The 22727-nt window shown below is 42.0% G+C and overlaps 1 protein-coding gene across 1 annotated transcript in view; it reads right to left on the bottom strand.

The window, feature by feature from the left end:
* Positions 1–8325: 8325 nt before the first annotated feature.
* Positions 8326–22727, bottom strand: part of LOC135505731 (fibronectin type III domain-containing protein 1-like) — a 91195-nt gene continuing 76793 nt past the window's right edge. The window contains exons 18-22 of the mRNA XM_064924806.1: positions 13518–13597; positions 13324–13353; positions 12390–12551; positions 10825–10947; positions 8326–10583 (exon numbers count right to left, since the gene is read on the bottom strand). Coding sequence (XP_064780878.1) covers positions 10468–10583; positions 10825–10947; positions 12390–12551; positions 13324–13353; positions 13518–13597 — 511 coding nt within the window. The 3' untranslated portion in view covers positions 8326–10467. The remainder of the gene's footprint in view (positions 10584–10824; positions 10948–12389; positions 12552–13323; positions 13354–13517; positions 13598–22727) is intronic.

The raw sequence follows: 22727 nt of genomic DNA, 5'->3' as shown, positions 1-22727 counted from the left end.
TCTTGGAACAGAGGAGCCAGCCTCGGTTAGCCTAGAATCCTACCCTAACCGCAGGTTTTTCTGTCCAAAAATGTTAATTTAATAGCAGCTGGTTCATATGAAGAGAGTGGCGTGAATACTCAGTTATTACCAAATTCAATATAATTCCAATGCAAGAACCCCCCAAAATTGTGCCCCTCACCGATTTAAACTGCACCCTTGCTCACTTTATCCTGGCTGTGCCGAGAGTAGTTCTTCAGACATTGTCAAGAGGTTGAGACTAACTGAAAGGTTTTTGTTTTTGAGTAGGAAATACAATTTCTACTTCTGTCTCCGTTAGTAGCTAGTGTCACTGCTAGTTAACCTCACTAGCATAACCTACCTGCAACACAGTATCATTGCTACCTCCCTTCTCTAGTCTAGTTAACCTACGCTCACCCGTTATGTTAACTAGACCGTATTCGTAGCGTTCATGGCATCGTGACTATGCTCAGAAAATGGAGAAGCACTTTTTATCCCGGCCCAAGTCATTTTCCACACATGTCCCAAACATTATAAAACTCAGCAGGTTCAAGACATGCCAGTTATGTAGCTATCCTACTGCCCAGTGTTAAGAAAACTGCTGTGGAGGTATTTGCTTTGGCTATATTGTCTGATGTCTTACGTTATGGTGCTGGCTGCTCTGTCCTAAGAGTGTCCACTTCCTGCATCTATCCAGACTGACTTACTGCAGCCTGGTAGTAGCGACGATGCTATAGGGCACAGGGAAACACCATCCTATAACACAGCGACCATGCTGTTTGGGGTGGAAGGGCTGACACACCCAGTAGAAGTTGGTGATGCTTTCCCTCCTCAACTTTGAACCCCTTGATGACCAGTGACTTTCCAGTCTGTAGTTACAACCCTGCGTACAACCAGTCCTGTCAGCTATCGTCATGCAGGGCTTATACCCTAGCAAATAAATCTATTCAAGCTGTTGAGAAAGAAGAAAAAAGGGGAGAAAAGGGGGAAAGAGACAAACCTGCGACTCTTGGAAAATAGTTCCAGCCCCTTATGCACGCTCTCTATTTTTACAGTTGGTGTGCTTTTGTCATGGAGAAGTGGCTTTACTACTGTATGTTCCTCCCTATACTCTGTTTTCCACTGTCCCATCCTTCTATGATCTTTTGGACAGGGTGAAGGTTAATCTTGCTAATGTCCTTGACAGCTTTCTCGGCCAGCCAAGGCCCCTATAGTGATACAGTTTATCCATAAGGGGGGAACGCCGCTTACACACAGTCTCTAAGCTTCTAGATCATCCAGGGATGTGACTAGTGTGCTTAAAGTCCTTTCACAGCAGCTACGAACCCCTGAAAAGCGTGGAGATGTCATATTCATTCTTCTTTCACTTTACCACTGCCCTTGGCGTCCCTAAGCGTAAGTGTGGACTGTGCTCTACCAGCCACTGTTCATGCCCATAGACTACCCAGGGGTTTCTAACCCCACATTTGGCACTGGTCAACTTTTTCCCATCTGTCACCTTCTCTAGAAGGGCATCCTTGTCGTTGTCTGGTATGTGCGGTTCGCATCTACTTGGATTGTAGGAGAGCTCGGGCAAGGGTGAGTCCCTATTTTTTTGACTATATCCTACCAGATCATGAGGACAACTGGGGAGCCAGGACCTGCCAATCAGAATTAGTTGTTCACCCCAAAAGGGCAGACAGAAATACTCGTCAGTTTCATCAGCTGTCTGGGTGGCTCGTCTCAGACGATCCCGCAGGGGAAGAAGTCGGATGTGGAGGTCCTGGTCTGTGGTTGTGAGGCCAGTTGGACGTACTGCCACATACTCTAAAATGACGTTGGAGGCAGCTTATGGTAGAGAAATTAACATTCAATTATCTGGCAACAGCTCTAGTGGACATTCCTGCAGTCAGCATACCAATTGCACGCTCCCCTCAAAACTTGAGACATCTGTGTCATTGTGTTGTGTGACAAAACTGCACATTTGAGAGTTGCCTTTTATTGTTCCCAGCACAAGGTGCACCTGTGTAACGATCATGCTGTTTAATCAGCTTCTTGATATGCTACACTTGTCAGGTGGATGGATTATTTTAGCAAAGGAGAAATGCTCACTAACAGGGATGTAAACTAATTTTTGCAAAACATTTTTGAGAAATAACCTTTTTGTACGTATGGAACATTTCTGAGATCTTTTATTTCTGCTCATGAAACATGGGACCAATACTTTACATGTTGTGTTCATATTTTTGTTTAGTATATAATGCAGAGGTGATGGAGGGGCTTGGAAGGCCCTCTCCTACAGAGGAGTTTACCTCTTGGGCACTGTTTTTGGGACATCTCTCATTATACTGAGATTTTGTGCACCATATATAGGGCTTCCCCTCACTTTGTTGTGAGGTTTTTCCCGATGGGTTGTCTCTGCACCTTCTCTGTCTACACTCCATTGTTTTCGGGACCTCTGAGGGTTGCTGATGTTGGAACTTTTGAAATACTGTCGTTGGCCAAATTCCCACGTGATACATCGAATTGAGTATTTGATTGAGAACTTACTTGCTCAACCCAGGTTCTCTGATAATGAGTGAGATGTTTCCTACCTGTCTGTCTCCAACAGATGCTTTTAGTAGGTACTTCTGACAGAGTAGGCGGTCCTGGCAAACGTGATATGTCTCGCTCATATTATCAAAGAACCAGTGTAATTTCTCTTTATTTCTAACTCACACACGCACAGCCTCGGTTTCTCTCTCGTTCTCTATCCTCTCAGACCTTCTACCGATTCCTATAGCAATGATTTAATCTCTCCAGAATGAGGACTAACATTTTCCAGCCCAAACAGCGCATGACCTACTTATTCAAAACAACACACACACACAAAAGAATCAGCATGTGGAAAACAGTTAAAAGACCTGCATCATTTACTTCGCACGCAAATTGTTCTAATTTACGTTTTAATAACCTTGTAATTAAGCGTTGTTATGTCCGTTATTCAAATATATGGAAATTGGTCACTCTTGATGAATATGGTGTAACCAACAGCATTGTGTTTTTTGATCTCCTGGTATTTGGGAGCTGTTCTGAAAAAGATGCAGAGTTTTATAATATGAGGTCCACGTGTGGAAAAGGACTTGTGCCTGGACTATCAAGCCAGCATGATGTCACTCTTCTACCGAAGGTGGCTCCCCTTCCTGTTCGGGTGGCACTCAGCGGTCGTCGTCACCGGCCTACTAGCTGCCACTGATCCCTTTTCCCCTTTATGTTTATTGGTTTCACCTGTTTTGTGTGTAGGCAGATTAGTCGGGCTATGTTAGCCAGTAGGCCCGCCTGCTCTTTGTGCGGGATTGTTTTGTGTTGCTAATGTGCACGTTTGAGGTTGACGTGAAAAATATTGTGGATGATATGACACAGACATTAATATGTCTTACATGTACAGTTTTTGGTCCCGCTGCTTAGAAAAAATGTATAGGCTAGCAGTGTAATACATGGATATGAACGTGAGTCAATGAAGAGGAGAGGATAGTGCAGATGAACGTTGAGAAGATTAAAAGTATTGATTTCCTGAACCTCAGGCCGTGGACTGTACCAACCTGTTGATTTCAGGTTACCTGTGCTGAGCTCCCTGCGCCATTTGACTAGGCCGTCTATCCTTCTCTGCTCTCCTGCTCTCATCAGACGAGTGAGCTCATCATTGGCCCTGATGCTAGACTAAAGCAAATGCTGCCATAGACAATCCAACTAAACTAAATGTTTACTGCCAAGGAAAGGGGAAAGTCAACTCGCTTTTATTTTCTGTCCAACAACAGGAAACTGAAGAACAACAGGAATAAGCCATTATGAGAGCAGCCAAAGAGTTCTCTCTGGTGCATCTGAACGAATTCTATTCCCTATAGAATGCACTACTTTTGGTCAAAAGTAGTGCATTATACGGGATATGCTCAGCTTCTTGTGCTTGTGGATCATATCAAACATATTTTAAGTAACTCTGATATTTTTTCTTCTTTAGAACCAGCTAAGCTGCCTTTCCAAAGGGATGCCATCAGTGATCTGCCCAACTATTCTTCTTTTCTTTTCCACTCTCTCATTATTCCTGACCTGTTCTTATCCTTTCTGTTGATGCTCTCTTTTTTCCCTCTCCCTCTCTCTCTCTCTCTAAATCTCTCTCTCACACATACACATATAACATCTGTAGCAGATGTAGTTATCCCATAGCTTGTGCTTTTGCAGTGCATTTCTCTTCCCCCTGTCTCCTTCCTTCACATTCTCTCGCCCACTCGTCTCCTCTTCCCCAATGTCAAAAGAAAGATACGTACTCAGGCTTATAGTATAGTCTTGAATGTGTATCAACTTTGGGGCCACCCCATGCTGTTAAGAACACTGACCAAAATGCCACTATTCCATCTTCAGCTCAGAATAGCTGCACTCTAAGACAGGGAGGAGCCAATAAAAATATTTTTGCGAAGAGAAGTCAAACCCAGAAATAAAGAAGAAGCAGCCATCACCCACAACCCTGTCTGGAAAAATATGTATACATCTGACAGATGTGCAGTAACGTGTTGACAACCCAAAAACAACCATTATCTTGCCCTATTAGAGATGTCTCCCTGTTTACTCTGTTGCGATGCATTTTAAATGGGACCGACCGCCATGACGCGTCTGACTATCAGCCAACCCAAACACAACGTTGTTTTAATGCCGCAGAGCAGGAATGGGTTCACTCTGATAAGACTGCTGGCTTCACCATACTTTCCTAATGGTGAAGCCATCATGGTGATGGAGACTAACTCGCTCAGTGATGGATGCCACAATGGAAAATAAAAACTCTCCTCTGTTATGGGTCATGGAGGACATATTTAGTTTTAGGCAAGATATTTAATTAATTATAGTGATGATACATTTATCTTTGGGTGCAGCTGTGCGGGGTAGGGCCCGTTTCTTTCTCCGATTTAGCTTGCTGTGGGGACCTATTGAGGCACAGAAAACAGAGGAACGCACATTATGAAAACCCTGGTAAATTAGAGAAATTACTCTCATAGGACAACCTTTTTAATAAACTCAAGACGTTCCAGACTTATGGAGCAAAGGCCAGACTTGCCTGCTGGTCTTACTGTTCAGAGTTATTGAAGGCATCAATCAGAGACGTATAGTATGGAATAAAAAAGATGAATGGACCTTAAGAGTGAGAGTGTGTCATGTTTATGTAGCAAACTAAAGCAAGTGAAACCTCACCACTATTTCACTCTCTTATCGCCAGTGCCTCTGTGATTCCTAGGAAGAATGTATTTTTTATTGGGTCTTTAAATCTCAATCTCATAGTCAGGACACAAATAATGTGCATACAAGTAAGCTACAACCAGAAAGACTGACAATGAGAATGAATTCCCTTGAAAAATAAGTTGTTACATTTTAGTAGGAATATTTTTTAACTTTTAGGGAGGTAATGTGGAAACTAAATAGTGTGTAGTTACCTTTCAAGAATGAAATACAGTTTCCAGAAAAACTGCACATTGCATAGACTGAGATTGTTCTACAGAGAAAAGCAGTAAAGCAAATTAACATTCAACCATAAAAATGACAAAACTGTTTCCAGAAAGTTCCTCTCTTCCCCTCCAAAGAACATCTCGGCTCCTCCAGCGAACTCCTCAATTCTTGAATATATGACAAATCACTATGTTGTTATCGCATGAAAGTGACAGTGTACAAGTAGCTCAATCACAATTCATACATAGAAACCTGTCGTTCACTGAAAGTTATTGGGCCTTGCCACTCACTTCTGCTGGAATATTTAACTAACAGATGCTCTCTCTCTCTCTCTCTCTCTTTCCCTCTCCTCTCTCTGGCTAGGTGCATCGTAACACATGTGGCTGTGCAAGCACTGCACCTGTCACCTGATCTCGCTTATTATTATTAAAGTTTTCCTTCAGCTAAGTCTCTCCTCTGTCTCTCTCTCTCTCTCTCTTCTTTCCCTCTCCTCTCTCTGGCTAGGTGCATCGTAACACATGTGGCTGTGCAAGCACTGCACCTGTCACCTGATCTCGCTTATTATTATTAAAGTTTTCCTTCAGCTAAGTCTCTCCTCTGTCTCTCTCTCTCTCTCTCTCTCTTTCCCTCTCCTCTCTCTGGCTAGGTGCATTGTAACACATGTGGCTGTGCAAGCACTGCACCTGTCACCTGCTCTCGCTTATTATTATTATTAAAGTTTTCCTTCAGCTAAGTCTCTCCTCTGTCTCTCTCTCTCTCTCTCTCTCTTTCCCTCTCCTCTCTCTGGCTAGGTGCATCGTAACACATGTGGCTGTGCAAGCACTGCACCTGTCACCTGATCTCGCTTATTATTATTAAAGTTTTCCTTCAGCTAAGTCTCTCCTCTGTCTCTCTCTCTCTCTCTCTCTCTCTTTCCCTCTCCTCTCTCTGGCTAGGTGCATTGTAACACATGTGGCTGTGCAAGCACTGCACCTGTCACCTGATCTCGCTTATTATTATTAAAGTTTTCCTTCAGCTAAGTCTCTCCTCTGTCTCTCTCTCTCATCCTCCCATCCACTTAAAAATGATATTGTTGGCCATGCTGGCAATTTCAACCGTTTCTAAGTGATTTTGTGGACATATAGTGCCTTTGGAAAGTATTCAGCTGTATTATAAAATTGATAATAATAATTTTAAAAATCCTCATCAATCTACACACTATAGCCCATAATGGCAAAGCAAAAACAGGGTTTTAGATACTTTTCTGAAAATCAAAATGAAATATCACATTTACATGTATATACAGACCCTTAACTCAGTACTTCATTGAAGCACCTTTGGCAGAGATTACAGCATCAAGTCTTCTTGGGTATGACGCTACAAGCTTGGCACAAGTGTATTTGGGGAGTTTCTTCTATTCTTCTCTGCAGATCCTCTCAAGCTCTGTCAGGTTGGATGGGGAGCGTTTCTGCACAGCTATATTCAGGTCTCTCCAGACCTGTTCGATTGGGTTCAAACCTGGGCTCTGGCTGGGCCACTCAAGGACATTCAGAGACTTATCCCGAAGCCACTCCTGCATTGTCTGGAATGTGTGCTTAGGGTCGTTGTCCTGTGGGAAGAACCTTCACCCCAGTCTTAGGTCCTGAGCGCTCTGGAGCAGGTTTAAATCAAGGATCTCTCTGTACTTTGCTCCGTTCATCTTTGCCTCGATCCTGACTAGTCTCCCAGTCCCTGCCACTGAAAAACATCCCCACAGCATGATGCTGCCACCATCATGCTTCATAGGGATGGTGCTGCCAGGTTTCCTCCAGACGTGATGCTTGGCATTCAGGCCAAAGAGTTCAATCTTGGTTAAATCAGACCAGAGAATCTTGTTTCTCAGGGTCTGAGAGTCTTTAGGTGCCTTTTGGCAAACTCCAAGCGGGCTGTCGTGTGCCTTTTACTGAGGAGTGGCTTCAGTCTGGCCACTCTACCACAAGGGGCTGATTGGTGGAGTGCTACAGAGATGGTTGTCCTTCTGGAAGGTTCTCCCATCTCCACAGAGGAACTCTGGAGCTCTGTCAGAGTGACTATCGGTTTCTTGGTCACCTCCCTGATCAAGGCCCTTCTCCACCTATTGCTCAGTTTGGCCAGGAAGAGTCTTGGTGGTTCCAAACCTCTTATATTTAAGAATGATGGAGGCCACTGTGTTCTTGGGGACCTTCAATTCTGCAGACATTTTTTGGTATCCTTCCCCATTACTGTGCCTTGACACAATCCTGTCTTAGGGCTCTACGGACAATTCCTTCGACCTCATGGCTTTGTTTTTGCTCTGATATGCAATGTCAACTGAGGGACCTTTAGTAGACAGGTGTGTGCCTGTGCCTTTCCAAATCATGTCCAATCAATTGAATTTACCACAGGTGGACTCCAATGAAGTTGTAGAAACATTTCATGGATTATCAATGAAAACAATATGTACCTGAGCTCAATTTCGAGTCTCATAGCAAAGAGTCTGAATAGTTATGCATATAAGGTATTTCTGTTTTATTTTTTTTATTTTAAATTTGCTAAAATTTCTAAAAACCTGTTTTCACTTGATCACTATGGGGTATTGTGTGTAGATTGCCGAGGATTTAAAAAAATCAATTTTAGAATAAGGCTGTAACAAAATGTGGAAAACGTTCAAGAGATCTGAATGCTTTCCGAAGGCACTGTATGTCCCTTAATATGTAATACATAGTTTTGACAGGTTATGAAACTAAATTGAACAAGTAAAACTGAAACTGAATATATTTGCTCAGGTTTTGACAGTTTGAGTTTCCCAACACGTGGAAACAATACACTGTATGTGACATTAAATGTGGCCATTCAGATATCCTCACTGAACAAATGAACTGTTTAGGGGGTCCTTGGTTTCCATAGCACCTTTATTCAATGTCCAACCATTCCTGAGCAAATATTAGTTTTTTTTCAATGTCCGTATACATACAACACTTCCACACCAACTTCTCATATCGTCTCGTAAATACCAAAGAGTATAAAAACACTATGTATGTTCAAGAAAACAACTGACACCAAAAGTAGTTGTCAAAAGCCATTACTCTATCATACTACTGTTATGAACCAAATATCTTGATTAATAATAAACACACATACAAACCCTTAGCTCCCATTAGTACTGTTCAGTTTGTGCTTTGGTCTTTTACATGATCTCCATTTCATTAGTGATATCATAATCACAGGTGCACTTTGATGAGATAAATAATGCCAGGGGCTGACTCGGCAATAGTTGGGAATGGGAATAAACAAGGACACTTTCTGATCCGGAAGACAAAAGTTAAACTAAGCAATAGCAATACAGTGCCTTGCAAAAGTATCCATCCCCCTTAGCATTTTTCCAATTTTGTTGCATTACAACCTGTCATTTAAATGGATTTTTATTTGGATTTCATGTAATAGACATGCACAAAATAGTCCAAATTGGTAAAGTGAAATGAAAAAAATTACTTGTTTAAAAACATTCTACATTTTTTAGACTATACTATAAATAAGATCTGGTGTAGCCAATTCCCTTCAGAAGTCACATAATTAGTGAAATAAAGTCCACCTGTGTGCTATCTAAGTGTCACATAATCTGTCACATATATGTTCTGAAAGATCCCAGAGTCTGCACCACCACTAAGCAAGGGGGCACCAACAAGCAAGCGGCACCATGAAGACCAAGGAGCTCTCCAAACAGGTCAGGGACAAAGTTGTGGAGAAGTACAGATCAGAGTTGGGTTATAAAAACCACAACAAACCTGCCAAGAGAGGGCCGCCCACCAAAACTCACAGACCAGGCAAGGGGGGCATTAATCAGAGGCAACAAAGAGACCAAAGATAACCCTGACGTGAAGATTGGAGTATCTGTCCATAGGACCACTTTCAGCCGTACACTCCACAGAGCTGGGCTTTACGGAAGAGTGTCCAGAAAAAAAGCCATTATTAGTTCGCCAATAGGCATGTGGAAGACTCCCCAAACACATGGAAGAAGGTGCTCTGGACAGATGAGACTAAAAATGAGCTTTTTGGGCATCAAGGAAAACGCTATGTCTGGAGCAAACACCTCTCATCACCGTGAGAACACCACCACAGTGAAGCATGGTGGTGGCAGCATCATGCTGCGGGGATGTTTTTCATCTCCAGGGACTGGGAAACTGGTCAGAATTGAAGGAATGATGGATTGTGCTAAATACAGAGAAATTATTGAGGAAACTCTGTTTCAGTCTTCCAGAGATTTGAGACTGGGACGGAGGTTCACCTTCCAGCAGGACAATGTCCCTAAGCATACCACTAAAGAAACACTTGAGTGGTTTAAGGGGAAACATTTAAATGTCTTGGAATGGCCTAGTCAAAGCCCAGACCTCAATCCAATCTGTGGTATGACTTAAAGATTGCTGTACACCAGCGGAACCCATCCCACTAGATGGAGCTAGAGCAGTTTTGCCTTGAAGAGTGGGCAAAAAAATCCCAGTGGCTAGATGTGCCAAGCTAATAGAGACATACCCCAAGATACTTGCAGCTGTAATTGCTGCAAAAGGTGGCTCTACAAAGTATTGACTTTGAATTGTTATGCACATTTTCAAGTTTTCAGTTTTTTTGTTTGTTTCACAATAAAACATATTGTGCATCTTCAAAGTGGTAGGCATGTTGTGTAAATCAAATGATAAACCCCCCCCCCAAAATACATTTTAATTCCAGGTAGTAAGGCAACAAAATAGGACAAATGCCAAGGGGGGTGAATACTTTCGCAAGCCACTGTACATGCTTTTCCTCCCTCATATACAGACTACTTTTATAAAAGTGCATGTTAATGAATACATGGAAATATTAATTGTTGTTTAAAGTATTATATTCTCTTCAATCTGAAGTAGTATACATTTGCAATGTTGTTGTCTTTCTGCTGTGGTAAGCAACAGTTTATCTCCAGGGGCGGGGTCAGTAACAGCATGAGAAAGGCTGCAGCAGGATGGAGTTGGGTTGCCCTCGATGACGAACTCTTTGTGACCCCCTGTGTTACCACTTGCCAGGGATGGGCACCCCGCACTCATACCATCCTCCAAAGAGATGTGGCGTACGCCGGCCGATAGGTCCAAAGTTCACTGGCTCCTGCCTGTATGAGCGATAGTAACCTGCACAGGGGCAGACAGGACAAATTATTATAATGCATTATGAATGGACGTACCACAACATTTATAATGCTTTGTTAGATGATTCTGACTGTTTCTCGAGCATGGATATTGAGGTTGTATATAATCAAGACTCTGGAACTTAATCTGTGAGAATATTTCTTTACTGAATACTATGAAAACAATTCTACAAATGCTGTAGGCGAGTGATGACTTCCGGAAGTTTGATTATTTTATTTTTTACCTTGTGCTGTTGGCAGATGCATTGAGAGGTTGGGGGAGCCTGTCCTCCCATCTAGGTAAGAGTCTACAAACTGGCAGTGGTCCTCCCCATGACCGAATGTGTCTGCTATACTGTAGAATGTTTCTGGAGGGCGAGAAAGAGCAGTCAAAGCTTAACAACAGAACACACTCTCAAACAATATTCTATTAAGTAATGAGACAGAGCCTGGTCGGCTACCACATATTCCCAAAAAATTTAAAACACAATTTGTAGAAGAGAAAGAGGGAGAGAAAGTGTGATTAAGAGAAATGTAGAGAGAGGGAGAGAGAGAGCGCGCAAAATGGGTGTTAGTGAAGGAAGGAAAAGCAGAAGGGGGAGAGATGGTGGTTAAGAGATTATTAATAGAAAGAGGAATATTAGGAGTAATCGTAAAGCTACTTCAATTGAGAAAAGACTTGAACTGAGAGAGAAGGAGAGAAGTATACTGAGCAAAAATATAAGCACAACATGAAACAATTTCAAAGATTTTACTGAGTTACAGTTCATATAAGGAAATCAGTCCATTTAAATCAATGCATTAGGCCCTAATCTATGGATTTCACCTGACTGGGAATACAGATATACATCTGTTGGCCACAGATACCTTAAAAAAGATAGGGGCATGGATCAGAAAACCAGTCAGTATCTGGTGTGACCACCATTTGCTTCATTCAGCGCGACACATCTCCTTCGCATAGAGTTGATCAGGCTATTGGTTGACCTGTTGAATGTTGTCCTACTATTCTTCAATAGATGTGCGAAGTTGCTGGATATTGGCGGGAACTGGAACACGCTGACCAACATGTCGACCCAGAGCATCCCAAACATGCTCAATTGGTGACATGTTTGGTGAGTATGCAGGCCATGGAAGAACTGGGACATGTTCAGTTTACAGGAATTGTGTACAGATCCTTGCGACATGGGGCCGTCCATTATCATGCTGAAGCATGAGGTGTTGGCGGCGGATGAATGGCACAACAACGGGCCCCAGAATCTTGTCACGGTATATCTGTGCATTCAAATTGCTATCGATAAAATGCAATTGTGTTCATAGCTTATGCCTGACCATAACCCCACCTCCACAATGGGACACTCTGTTCACAACGCTGACATCAGCAAACACTTGCTCACACGACGCCATACACGATTGTGAGGCTGGATGGAAGTACTGCCAAATTCTCTAAAACAACGTTAGATAAGGTTAATGTTAGAGAAATGAACAATTAATTCTCTGGCAACAACTCTGGTGGACATTCCTGCACATTTTAGAGTGGCCTTTTATTGTCCTTCAGCACAAGGTGCACCTATGTAATGATTGTGCTGTTTAATCGATATGCCACACTTGTCAGGTGGATGGAGTATCTTGGCAAAGGAGAAATGCTCACTAACAGGGATGTAGAGAAATAAGCTTTTGTGAATATGGAAGATTTCTGGGATCTCTTATTTCAGCTCATGAACCATGGGACCAAAACTTTACATGCTGCGTATTATTTTTATTCTGTGTTGATAAAGGAAGAGAGGAGAGGGGGAAGTTACAGCAGTAGTACCTTTCAGCCCATCTCCCATGAAGATCTTGTATCTCAGTGAGTTGCAGAGGACCACACCTACAAACTTTCTGTACCATGTCCTCTTGACGTACTGGCTGCCCTTACAGGCACTGTGCTGGGGGTTGTATCGGAAGGAAAAGGGGATCCAGATAGGCTCTCCACCTGTGGAGGAGGGGGGCAATTAACAGGAGACTGTCCTGCGTAGCTAATTTGGTAAGACCGTGGCTCTAGCAAGGCCAGGGTTGTGGGTTTGATCTCTTTTGGGGTCACATATACTGAAATCTATGCATTCACTTTACAGAAAGTCACGGGATAAAAGTGGCATATATTACAATACTACAAAACGGTTGAGGTTAAGTGTTCAGCATATCTTTAATGACAGTTCCTCTATCTGACAGAGTGCTTGACAATACTACACTCACAAAGCTAGTCATTTGTACCTACACTCAACCTGTCAGTTCTCACAAAGCTAGTCATGACTAACTACACTCAACTCCTTTACAACCCCTTTACTGACAGTGCGCACTATGCCAGTCTCTCCTATTCAGATACACAGTAAATCACCTCCACTCATTGTGCATAGCACCCGGGGGACAGGGAAGGGGAAGGGTGAGAGAGGGTTGAGGAGGGAACCAGTGCCTGTCCCCTTGTCCCTCCTCTTTGAAATACCTGACTGACTCTCTCAATTAAAAACAATGAATACCAAAACTCTACTTTGACAACTTTTTACCACTATGGCTGTCTGCCAAGTCCAGTAAATGTAAGTGTAGTTGTATGCAACCGTATGTATCTCTCCACAGACTGTTAACTCCTCACAAGCTCACTCCAGCTGTCATTTTGGGTTTCTTCAAATGATCTGAAGCAATGTTGGTCTGGACTAGAGTATAAGCCAACAAGTTTTGAGTAATATATGAGAACTATCGATACCACTCACCAGGTGGTCGTTCAATAAGAAGAGGGTCGTCTGAAAAAGATTTAAAAAATGTGTTTAAATGAGAGACATGAACTGGGACTGAATTTATACATCAACTAAAAACGGGAGGATACAGACACCTCAGGTAGATGTGGCCTTAGCGCAGGCACAAAGTAAAACTGACCCTAGTAACTTGACCTAATACTCATACAGACCTGACTCAGTGACATAGGTGATTGTATCGCTGACCGGTCCCAGCCCAAAGACATTCTTCGCCTGCACTTTGAAGTAGTACCTGAGGTAAAATAAGACAAAACAGAGTGTGTGTATAGTCATTAATCTAGGAGTTAAAGAGTCATTTAGACAGGACTCTGTTGCCACATGAAAGGAATTTATACTCTAATGACTAGAACAGATGGCCGGAAGGGAGGCAGCACTCGATGTCCGGAAGGGAGGCAGCACTCGTAGAATTAAGAGAAGGCTGTTTTTATGTTCTTATGAATCTAAAGTGAGCCGAACGCAATAAAATGGTAATTTGGCATGTGTTGAAGAGGGATAAAGGGAGTGACAGAAGGAGGGAGAGAGAGAGAGAGAGAAAGAAAGAAGGGGAATGGAGTAGATTGAAAGTGGGGGAGTGAGGGAGAGAGGTACTGTATGGTTTGGGAGGGAGGGAGGGAGGGAGGGAGGGAGGGAGGGAGGGAGGGAGGGAGGGAGGGAGGGAGGGAGGGAGGGAGGGAGGGAGGGAGGGAGGGAGGGAGGGAGGGAGGGAGGGAGGGAGGGAGGGAGGGAGAGAAAAAAGTCCTAAAGTCAGCAATTTGTCACTGAGAGCTTTTCTATATGACACAATGTCCCTCCTGACTGAGCTCGGCCCTTACAAAAAAACAAAATGTCAATTTTGCAGTTTCAAATTTTAAAATCACATTTGATCAAGTTAAATGTTTTAACATGTGAAACTGTAAAACATTTTTTTTTACGTGATTTATTTTCACATGCAAACTTGCAATTCCACATCTGAAAAAGAAAATAAAATGTGGTTTTTCACATGTAAGAAAACTTTCACATGCAAAAATACATTTTTCACATATTGAATTGCAAGTTCACATGTGGGCTTGAAATAATGTTATTCTCCCCACATGTGAAAGATGATGTTAACATGGTGTTAGCAATAGCAATGTTTCCCCTGGTGGAACTAAAGTGACCACAACTAAAAAGCCCAAATGCAGGACCGGGGAATGATTTTACGGGACATTCGCAGAAGTGTGGACAGCTAACATTTTTGGGGGGACAGGTTAATGAATCACATTCAAATGGCGACATAGTTCTGCTGTATGAAGTTCACTGCCTGTTAAAGGGGCAATTGAATTCTACATCAATTTTTGGATTTATAAATGTGCCCATTGATTCTTGAAGAATATAACGTATTTTTCATCATTACTTAAGTTTAACTTTTTTACCCCACCAGAACCCAGAATATAAGCTTGTTTTAATACAAATGTTTGTAAACAAAGTAAATGTGAACAACCTAAAAACATGGTAAAACCTATAATTTTTATATCATGGCTGGTCAGTCCTTAGCATAGTCTATGGATTTGAGATAGGTTGCATTTCTCCAGCCCCATCCCTGAGCTTTTTACTAAAACTTTGGTAGGAAGAAGACTTTGTTAATGTTTCAATTAAACTTATTCGGGATCGGTGTCCCCTAACATAGGCTAACGATTAGCATGAGGTTATAAGTAACAAGAAAATTTCCCAGGACATAGACATATCTGATATTGGCAGAAAGCTTAAATTCTTGTTAATTGGCAGAAGGCTTAAATTCTTGTTAATCTAACTGTTAATCTTGTTAATCTAACAATGCTATTGCTTGAGGAGAGTGCACCATTTTGAAAATGAAAAGTTATTAATAAACAAAATCGGATACAAAGTCTTGATACAAAATTTGAACAGAAAACCAATGATTCATTGGATCAGTCTAAAACTTTGCAAATACACTGATACCATCTTGTGGACAAACCCTAAATTGCACCTGGGCTGGAATAACACATAAAGGCCTTTCTCTTGTATTTCAAAAATGATGGTATGAAAAATACAAAAGTACAGTTGTTTTTTTCTTTTTATTATCTTTTACAGGATACTGTTGAGGTTGGAAGTGTACGCCTATGTACAGTTGAAGTCAGAAGATCACATACACTTAGGTTGGAGTCATTACAACTCGTTTTTCAACCACTCCACAAATTTCTTGTTGACAAACTATAGTTTTGGCAAGTCGGTTTGGACATCTACTTTGTGCATGACAAAGAGTAATTTTCCAACAATTGTTTACAGACAGATTATTTCACTTATGAACCACTGGAATTGTAATACAGTGAATTATAAGTTTACATACACTATGTTGACTGTGCCTTTAAACAGATTGGAAAATTCCAGAAAATTATATCATGGCTTTAGAAGCTTCTGGCTAATTGACATAATTTGAGTCTATTGGTGGTGTACCTGTGGATGTATTTCAAGGCCCACCTTCAAAACCAGTGCCTCTTTGCTTGACAGCATGGGAAAATCAAAAGAAATCAGTCAAGACCTCAGAAAAAAATTGTAGACCTCCACAAGTCTGGTTCATCCTTGGGAGCAATTTCCATATGCCTGAAGATACGACGTTCATCTGTACAAACAATAGTACGCAAATATAAACACCATGGGACCACGAAGCCATCATACCGCAAAGGAAGGAGATGCGTTCTGTCTCCTAGAGATTAATGTACTTTGGTGTGAAAAGTGCAAATCAATCCCAGAACAATAGCAAAGGACCTTGTGAAGATGCTGGAGGAAACAGGTACAAAAGTATCTATATCCACAGTAAAACGTGTCCTATATCGATATAACCTGAAAGGCCCTCAGCAACTGCACATGGGGACAAGGATCATACTTTTTGCAGAAATGTCTGGTCTGATGAAACAAAAATACGACTGTTTGGCCATAATGACCATTGTTATGTTTAGAGGAAAAAGAGGGAGGCTTGCATGCCGAAGAACACCATCCCAACCATGAAGCACAGGGGGGCAGCATCATGTTGTGGGGGTGCTTTACTGCAGGTGGGACTGGTGCACTTCACAAAATAGATGGCACCATAAGAAAATAAAATGATGTGGATATATTGAAGCAACATCTCATGACATCAGTCGGGAAGATAAAGCTTGGTCGCAAATGGGTCTTCCAAATGGACAAAGACTCCAAGCATACTTCCAAAGTTGGGTCAAAATGACAACAAAGTCAAGGTATTGAATTGGCCATCACAAAGCCCTGAACTCAACCCTATAGAAAAATTGTGGGCAGAACTTAAAAAGTGTGTGCGAGCAAGGAGGCCTACAAACCTGACCCAGTTACACCAGCTCTGTCAGGAGGAATGGGTCAAAATTCACCCACCTTATTGTGGGAAGCTTGTGGAAGGCTACACGAAACATTTGACCCAAGTTAAACAATTTAAAGGCAATGCTACCGAATACTAATTGAGTGTTTGTTAACTTGTGACCCACTGGGAATGTGATGAAAGAAATACAAGCTGAAATAAATCATTCTCTCTTCTATTATTCTGACATTTCACACTCTTAAAATAAACTGGTGATCCTAACTGACCTAAGACCGGGAATTTCTACCAGGATTAAATGTTAGGAATTGTGAAAAACTGAGTTGAAATGTACTTGGCTAAGGTGTATGTAAACTTCTGACTTCCATTGTATATTGTGTTATAATCTCCTACATTGCTTTAACATTTCTACAATCTTCAAAGTGTTTCCTTTCAAATGGTACCAGGAAAATGCATATCCTACAGGCAGTTAGATTTGGCAAAAATTGGAAAAAAAGGGGTGGATCCGCTTGAAACACCTTTAATGGAGGACTAGTGTTATTTAATATATGGTGCAATCCTCCAGTGAGTGAGTTACTTTGTGCCATTAATATCAAGCAAAACCTCTAAAGTTGAGAACAAAATGAATAGTATTTCAAAGAGAAAAACCCCAAAGTATTGGTAGCAAAACCAAATATTTTATGGAAATCATTCTGAAATCTAAGAACAAATTTTCCCTATCTTTGGATTTGTTACCCTGGCCTTTGTTTTCACTGCCTTTCTTTCCCCAGTTACAAGGTTTGACACATTCATTCTAGCAACATGGAAATCCTGCATCCCACTGCTGGTTTACCTCTGAAGTTAAGCAGGCTCAGTCCCTGGATGGGAGACCAGATATAGCTGGAAGTTGTGAAGAACTAAATGCAATGTGGGTAATTTTTCTTTTCACATGAGGGAAAAACACATCCAAAAATAAATACAAATTCACGTGATCTGTTCACGCGTGTCCGGAAACCACATGTTTTTTTTCACGCAGTTTTTAAATATTTTGGGGTTTGTAAGGGTGAGGTCACTTAACTTTAGTCTCAGTATGTTTTAAATACATACCCTACAGGGGAGGAATTATTTAATACCCTCATATTCAAAACAACACCGTGAGACGAGGTTTTGCAATCTGTCCATATAGTTGACAATGTGTGTCTTTGTGTGTTCTCCCCCTGCTGTAGGGTTACATACAGTAATTCCACAGTCCGCTAATTTCCACCCAAACCCTTAACAACGTAAAGTCTGCCGGTCTGGATCCAATTACTGGAGCCATATGGAAACTGACCAAAATATCCGAAAAGAAAAGAGAAAAGGAGGCAGAAAAAGGGAAGAGTGAAAATCACAGAGAGGCAGAAAGAGAGAGAAAGAGAGAAATGTTCTCATATACAGTACCGGCCAAAAGTTTGGGCACACCTACTCATTCAAGGGTTGTTCTTTATTTTTACTATTTTCTACATTGTAGATCACAACTATGAAATAACACATATGGAATCATGTACTAACCAAAACAGTGTTAAACAAATCAAAATATATTTTATATTTTAAATTCTTCAAAGTAGCCACCCTTTGCCTTGATGACAGCTTTGCACACTCTTGGCTTTCCCTCAACCAGCTTAATTTGGAATGCTTTTCCAATAGTCTTGAAGAGTTCCCACATATTCTGAGCACTTTTTGGCTGCTTTTCCTTCACTCTGCGGTCCAACTCATTCCAAACCATCTCAATTGGGTTGAGATCTGGTGATTGTGGAGGCCAGGTAATCTGATGCAGCAGTCCACCACTCTCCTTCTTGATCAAATAACCCTTACACAGCCTGGTGTTGTGTTGGGTCAGTGTCCTGTTGAAAAACAAATGATAGTCCCACTGAGCGCAAACCAGATGGGATGGCGTATCACTGCAGAATGCTGTGGTAGCCATGATGGTTAAGTGTGCCTTGAATTCTAAATAAATCACAGACAGTGTCACCAGCAAAGCACACCCACACCATCATACCTCCTTCTCCATGCTTCACAGTGGGAACCACACATGTGGAGATCATCTCACAAAGACACGGCGATTGGAACCAAAAATCCAAATTTTGACTCATCAGACCAAAGGACAGATTTCCACCAGTCTGAAGTCCATTGCTCGTGTTTCTTGGGCCAAGCCAGTCTCTTCTTCTTATTTGTGTCCTTTAGTAGTGGTTACTTTGCAACAATTTGATCTTGAAGGTCTGATTCACGCAGTCTCCTCTGAACAGTTGATTTTGAGATGCGTCTGTTACTTGAACTCTGTGACACATTTATTTGGGCTGCTATCCAAAGTCCTGTAATTTTTTATCCTATGCAGCAGAGGTAACTCTAGGTCTTCCTTTCCTGTGGCGGTCCTCATGAGAGCCAGTTTCATCATAGCACTTGATGGTTTTTGAGACTGCACTTCAAGAACTTTGAAAGTTTCTTGAAACTTTCCGGATTGACTTGACCTTCATGTCTTAAAGTAGTGACGGACTGTCATTTCTCTTTGCTTATTTGAGCTGTTCTTGCCATAATATGGACTTGGCATTTTACCTAATAGGGCTTTCTTCTGTATACCACCCCTACCTTGTCACAACACAACTGATTGGCTCAAACGCATTAAGAATGAGAAAAATTCCACAAATTAACTTTCACTAAGGAACACCTGATAATTGAAAGGCATTCCAGGTAACTACCTCATGAAGGTTGAGAGAACGCAAAGAGTGTGCAAAGCTGTCATCAAGGCAAAGGGTGGCTACTTTGTAGAATCTCAAATACAAAACATTTGTTGATTTGTTTAACACTTTTTTGGTTACTACATGATTCCATATGTGTTATTTTATAGTTTTGATGTCTTCACTATTATTCTACAATGTAGAAAGCGTGGACTAAAGTGGACTAATGACAAAAGATAGTTTTTTGTGAATTATTAATGCGCGTGTGCGTGTGTATGTGGAGACGAGGGGTAGTGTTGCTGCAGTGCAGAGAGACTGAAATGTATACATGCCTTTAGATGGATCCTTACAGACAGCCACACCCAGACTCAGGTGAACCTTTCATGAACAAACTGTCAATCACTCTACCCGTTTTTCATACACAAAGCTTTTACTCATGAATGTACACACATGCACAAGTCATATGCAGTCATGCACAGACAGACACACAAACCACAGAGCAAGAGCAAATCCATGCACAGTAGGCTTCTACATTCCAAAGTTATGTATTTAGGAACATCGGTCTGTGCGTGTGTTCGTGTCTGTGTGTGCCCCCGCAGTGACAGTGGATGAGTGTTTAAGCGAGTGTGTGTGATGTTCGTGGGACAGTTCATCAAGTGTGAGATTGTGTGTGTGTGACAGAAACAAAGTGTGCTGATTTGTTTAGGCCTACATATGTGCATGGCTAACACCTGAGCATGAACCGTTGGCTCGGGTCTGAATCATTGACTTGGGTCTGGCACCATGGAGGGAAAGCTTTATGGCTACTTGGAAGAGCTAACAAACGCACACCACCCCCTGCCAGACCCTGTGTCTCCCTTAGACACCCTGCTCTGTTTAACACCCAGAGTTGTGTGTGCATTTGCGTGTCTGCCTGTTACAGAGCTGTCAGGTTTCCTGCTCGTGATTTATCGACACACCTGCTCTGCATTAAGTTTCCACTTTCTACAATGTAGAAAATAGTAGAAATAAAGAAAAACCCTTGAATGAGTAGGTGTTTCCAAAGTTTTGGCTGGTACATCATGTTTTCAGGATGATTTAAACGTGTTTTCAAACCTGCCTCTACCCAGTTAGCTCTGATTTACATCACTCTGAGGGCTTCTTAATAACTTACTGTATATAAGCATTACAATACCACACAGTGCTGGTCTCTGACTGGGGCTGACATCACACACACATGCATAGAATTACACACACAGAGACAGACACAGTGAACACATGTTATGTGTCTAACATCACTGAGACCTACCGGGAACAATAATCATATAAACGCACATTCCAATACCCTATAGGTAGGCCCAAAAAATTGCCAAACATTCCAGCCACCCCAAGCCATATACGGTTCACTTTGCTACCGTCTGGCCAATGGTACCGGAGCATCGGCTCTTGGACAAACAGGCATCGAGACAGCTTCTACCCCCAAGCCATAAGACTGATAAATTTCCAGACTGCTGAATAGTGAATTAATGGTACAATTCCTGACATTTAATCCTAGTAATAATCACCTTAATTTAAGACAGATTATTGGTATAACTGAGGCAAGTTTGTAGGCCTCCTTGCTCTCAAACGCTTTTTCAGTTCTGCCTACAAATTTTCCATAGGATTGAGGTCAAGGCCAATACCTTAACTTTATTTTCCTTAAGCTATTTTGCCACAACTTTGGAAGTATGCTTTGGGTCATTGTCCATTTGGAAGACCCATTTGCGACCAAGCTTTAACTTCCTGACTGATGTCTTGAGATGTTGCTTTAAAATATCAACACAGGAGCACGTGATGCCGCGGAGCTGAGCAGACGTTGACAAACCGAGCTCTTCAAAGTTATTCTATTTTTACCTAAATAACAACGTTGAAACAATATTCTAACATCGGTTGATAAATTGTCAAGTACTTACCTTCCCAAAGAGCCATGGACCTCCGACCGAGAGGCAAGAAGGACGACCAAAACGTTGTTGATTCCCAAGATAACGATAACGCTACAGCTAGCAAGAGTAGCATTAGCCCTCATAAGTCAGACAGTTCCAGACTGTTGCTCTCAGCATTCTCTTGCGAGCCTGCCGACATGCTGGCTACTCTCCTCCGGGAAATTCAGGATGGTAACAGAGGACTTTCTATGAAAATTGATAAGAAATTGGCTGAACTCCATTCTTCCATTGACAACCTGAAATCCTCCATGAATGATCTCCTTTTGAGAACGACTGAGGCAAAGTTGCGCATTAGCACAGTTGAAGATACCATCGCTCGACATGACCAGGTCTTGATACAACTACAAAAGGACAATGCCTACCTCAAAAACAAGGTAGATCAGATGAAGAACCAGAGTAGACGTAGTAATATCCGTGTGGTGGGATTGAAAGAGGACAGCGAGGGCCGTGACCCGGTCCGTTTCTTCACTCAATGGATCCCGGAGGTCCTAGGCATAATCAACTTCCCCAAGCTGTTGGAAATCGAATGCGCCCACAGAACATCAGCGCCGAAACCCCGGCCAGATGAGCCCCCTCGAGCCGTCCTGACCAGGTTCCTCCGTTTCCAAGACAGAGAGAAGATACTGCAACTCGAAGAGCCAAAGGGGACATCACCATCGATGGAAAGAGGGTCAGCCTTTTCCCAGATATGAGCGCGGATCTCGCCAGACACCGCAAGCAGTTCAGACCTGCCGCCAAAGCACTGAAGGAGAAGAACATTACCGGCTACCTCATCCACCCTGCGCGGATGAAAGTTCAGTACAAAGGCCGAAGCCATCTCTTCAACACACCGGGAGAAGTGCACACTTTTTTCAAAGAACTGAGCAACGTCTGAGCCAGGACAGTCTCACTGGGGGATAAAATGCAGTTCGTTTGTTTTCTCTTATCCGGACTGAACTGCTGGTATCTCCCGGTCACTATAATTGATTTGTACATTTTCAACTAACCGTATCTTTCCGGGGTGAGTTCTATTACATTTACAGGAGAGTATATTTTGGTTTAGTCCATATCTACTGGGCGAAGCAATAAGTGGGCTTAGGCCCACTGCTTTCCCCCTCATTTATGTTAATCTTTCGAAAATAGACTCAAGCAGCCCTTACCGTGGGCAGTAAATATTCAGCCATAAATATCTATTCACAACATTTGTTTTCAACTTAGAGAGCTCGCAGGTTTTAGTTTACGCCAAGGTTTAGCTGGTAAGAGCAAGATGGAAAGCGAGCAGCAATGCATCTCTACAAGTGTATTCATGTTTGATTGTTGGGATTGTTGTTTTAGTTGACAATCGGGGTGGGTGGGAGTTTTCTTATTTTTTTCTTATTTTTTTCTATGTTTATTGTTTCCTTCCTAAAGAGACACACAGGTCACTTTTGTGCT

This window comes from Oncorhynchus masou, chromosome 19, assembly GCF_036934945.1.
Source record: "Oncorhynchus masou masou isolate Uvic2021 chromosome 19, UVic_Omas_1.1, whole genome shotgun sequence".
In the NCBI taxonomy this organism is placed as follows: Eukaryota; Metazoa; Chordata; class Actinopteri; order Salmoniformes; family Salmonidae; genus Oncorhynchus; species Oncorhynchus masou.
The sequence above is the reverse complement of the archived record's forward strand: the minus strand, read 5'-3'. Positions and strand labels throughout refer to the sequence as shown.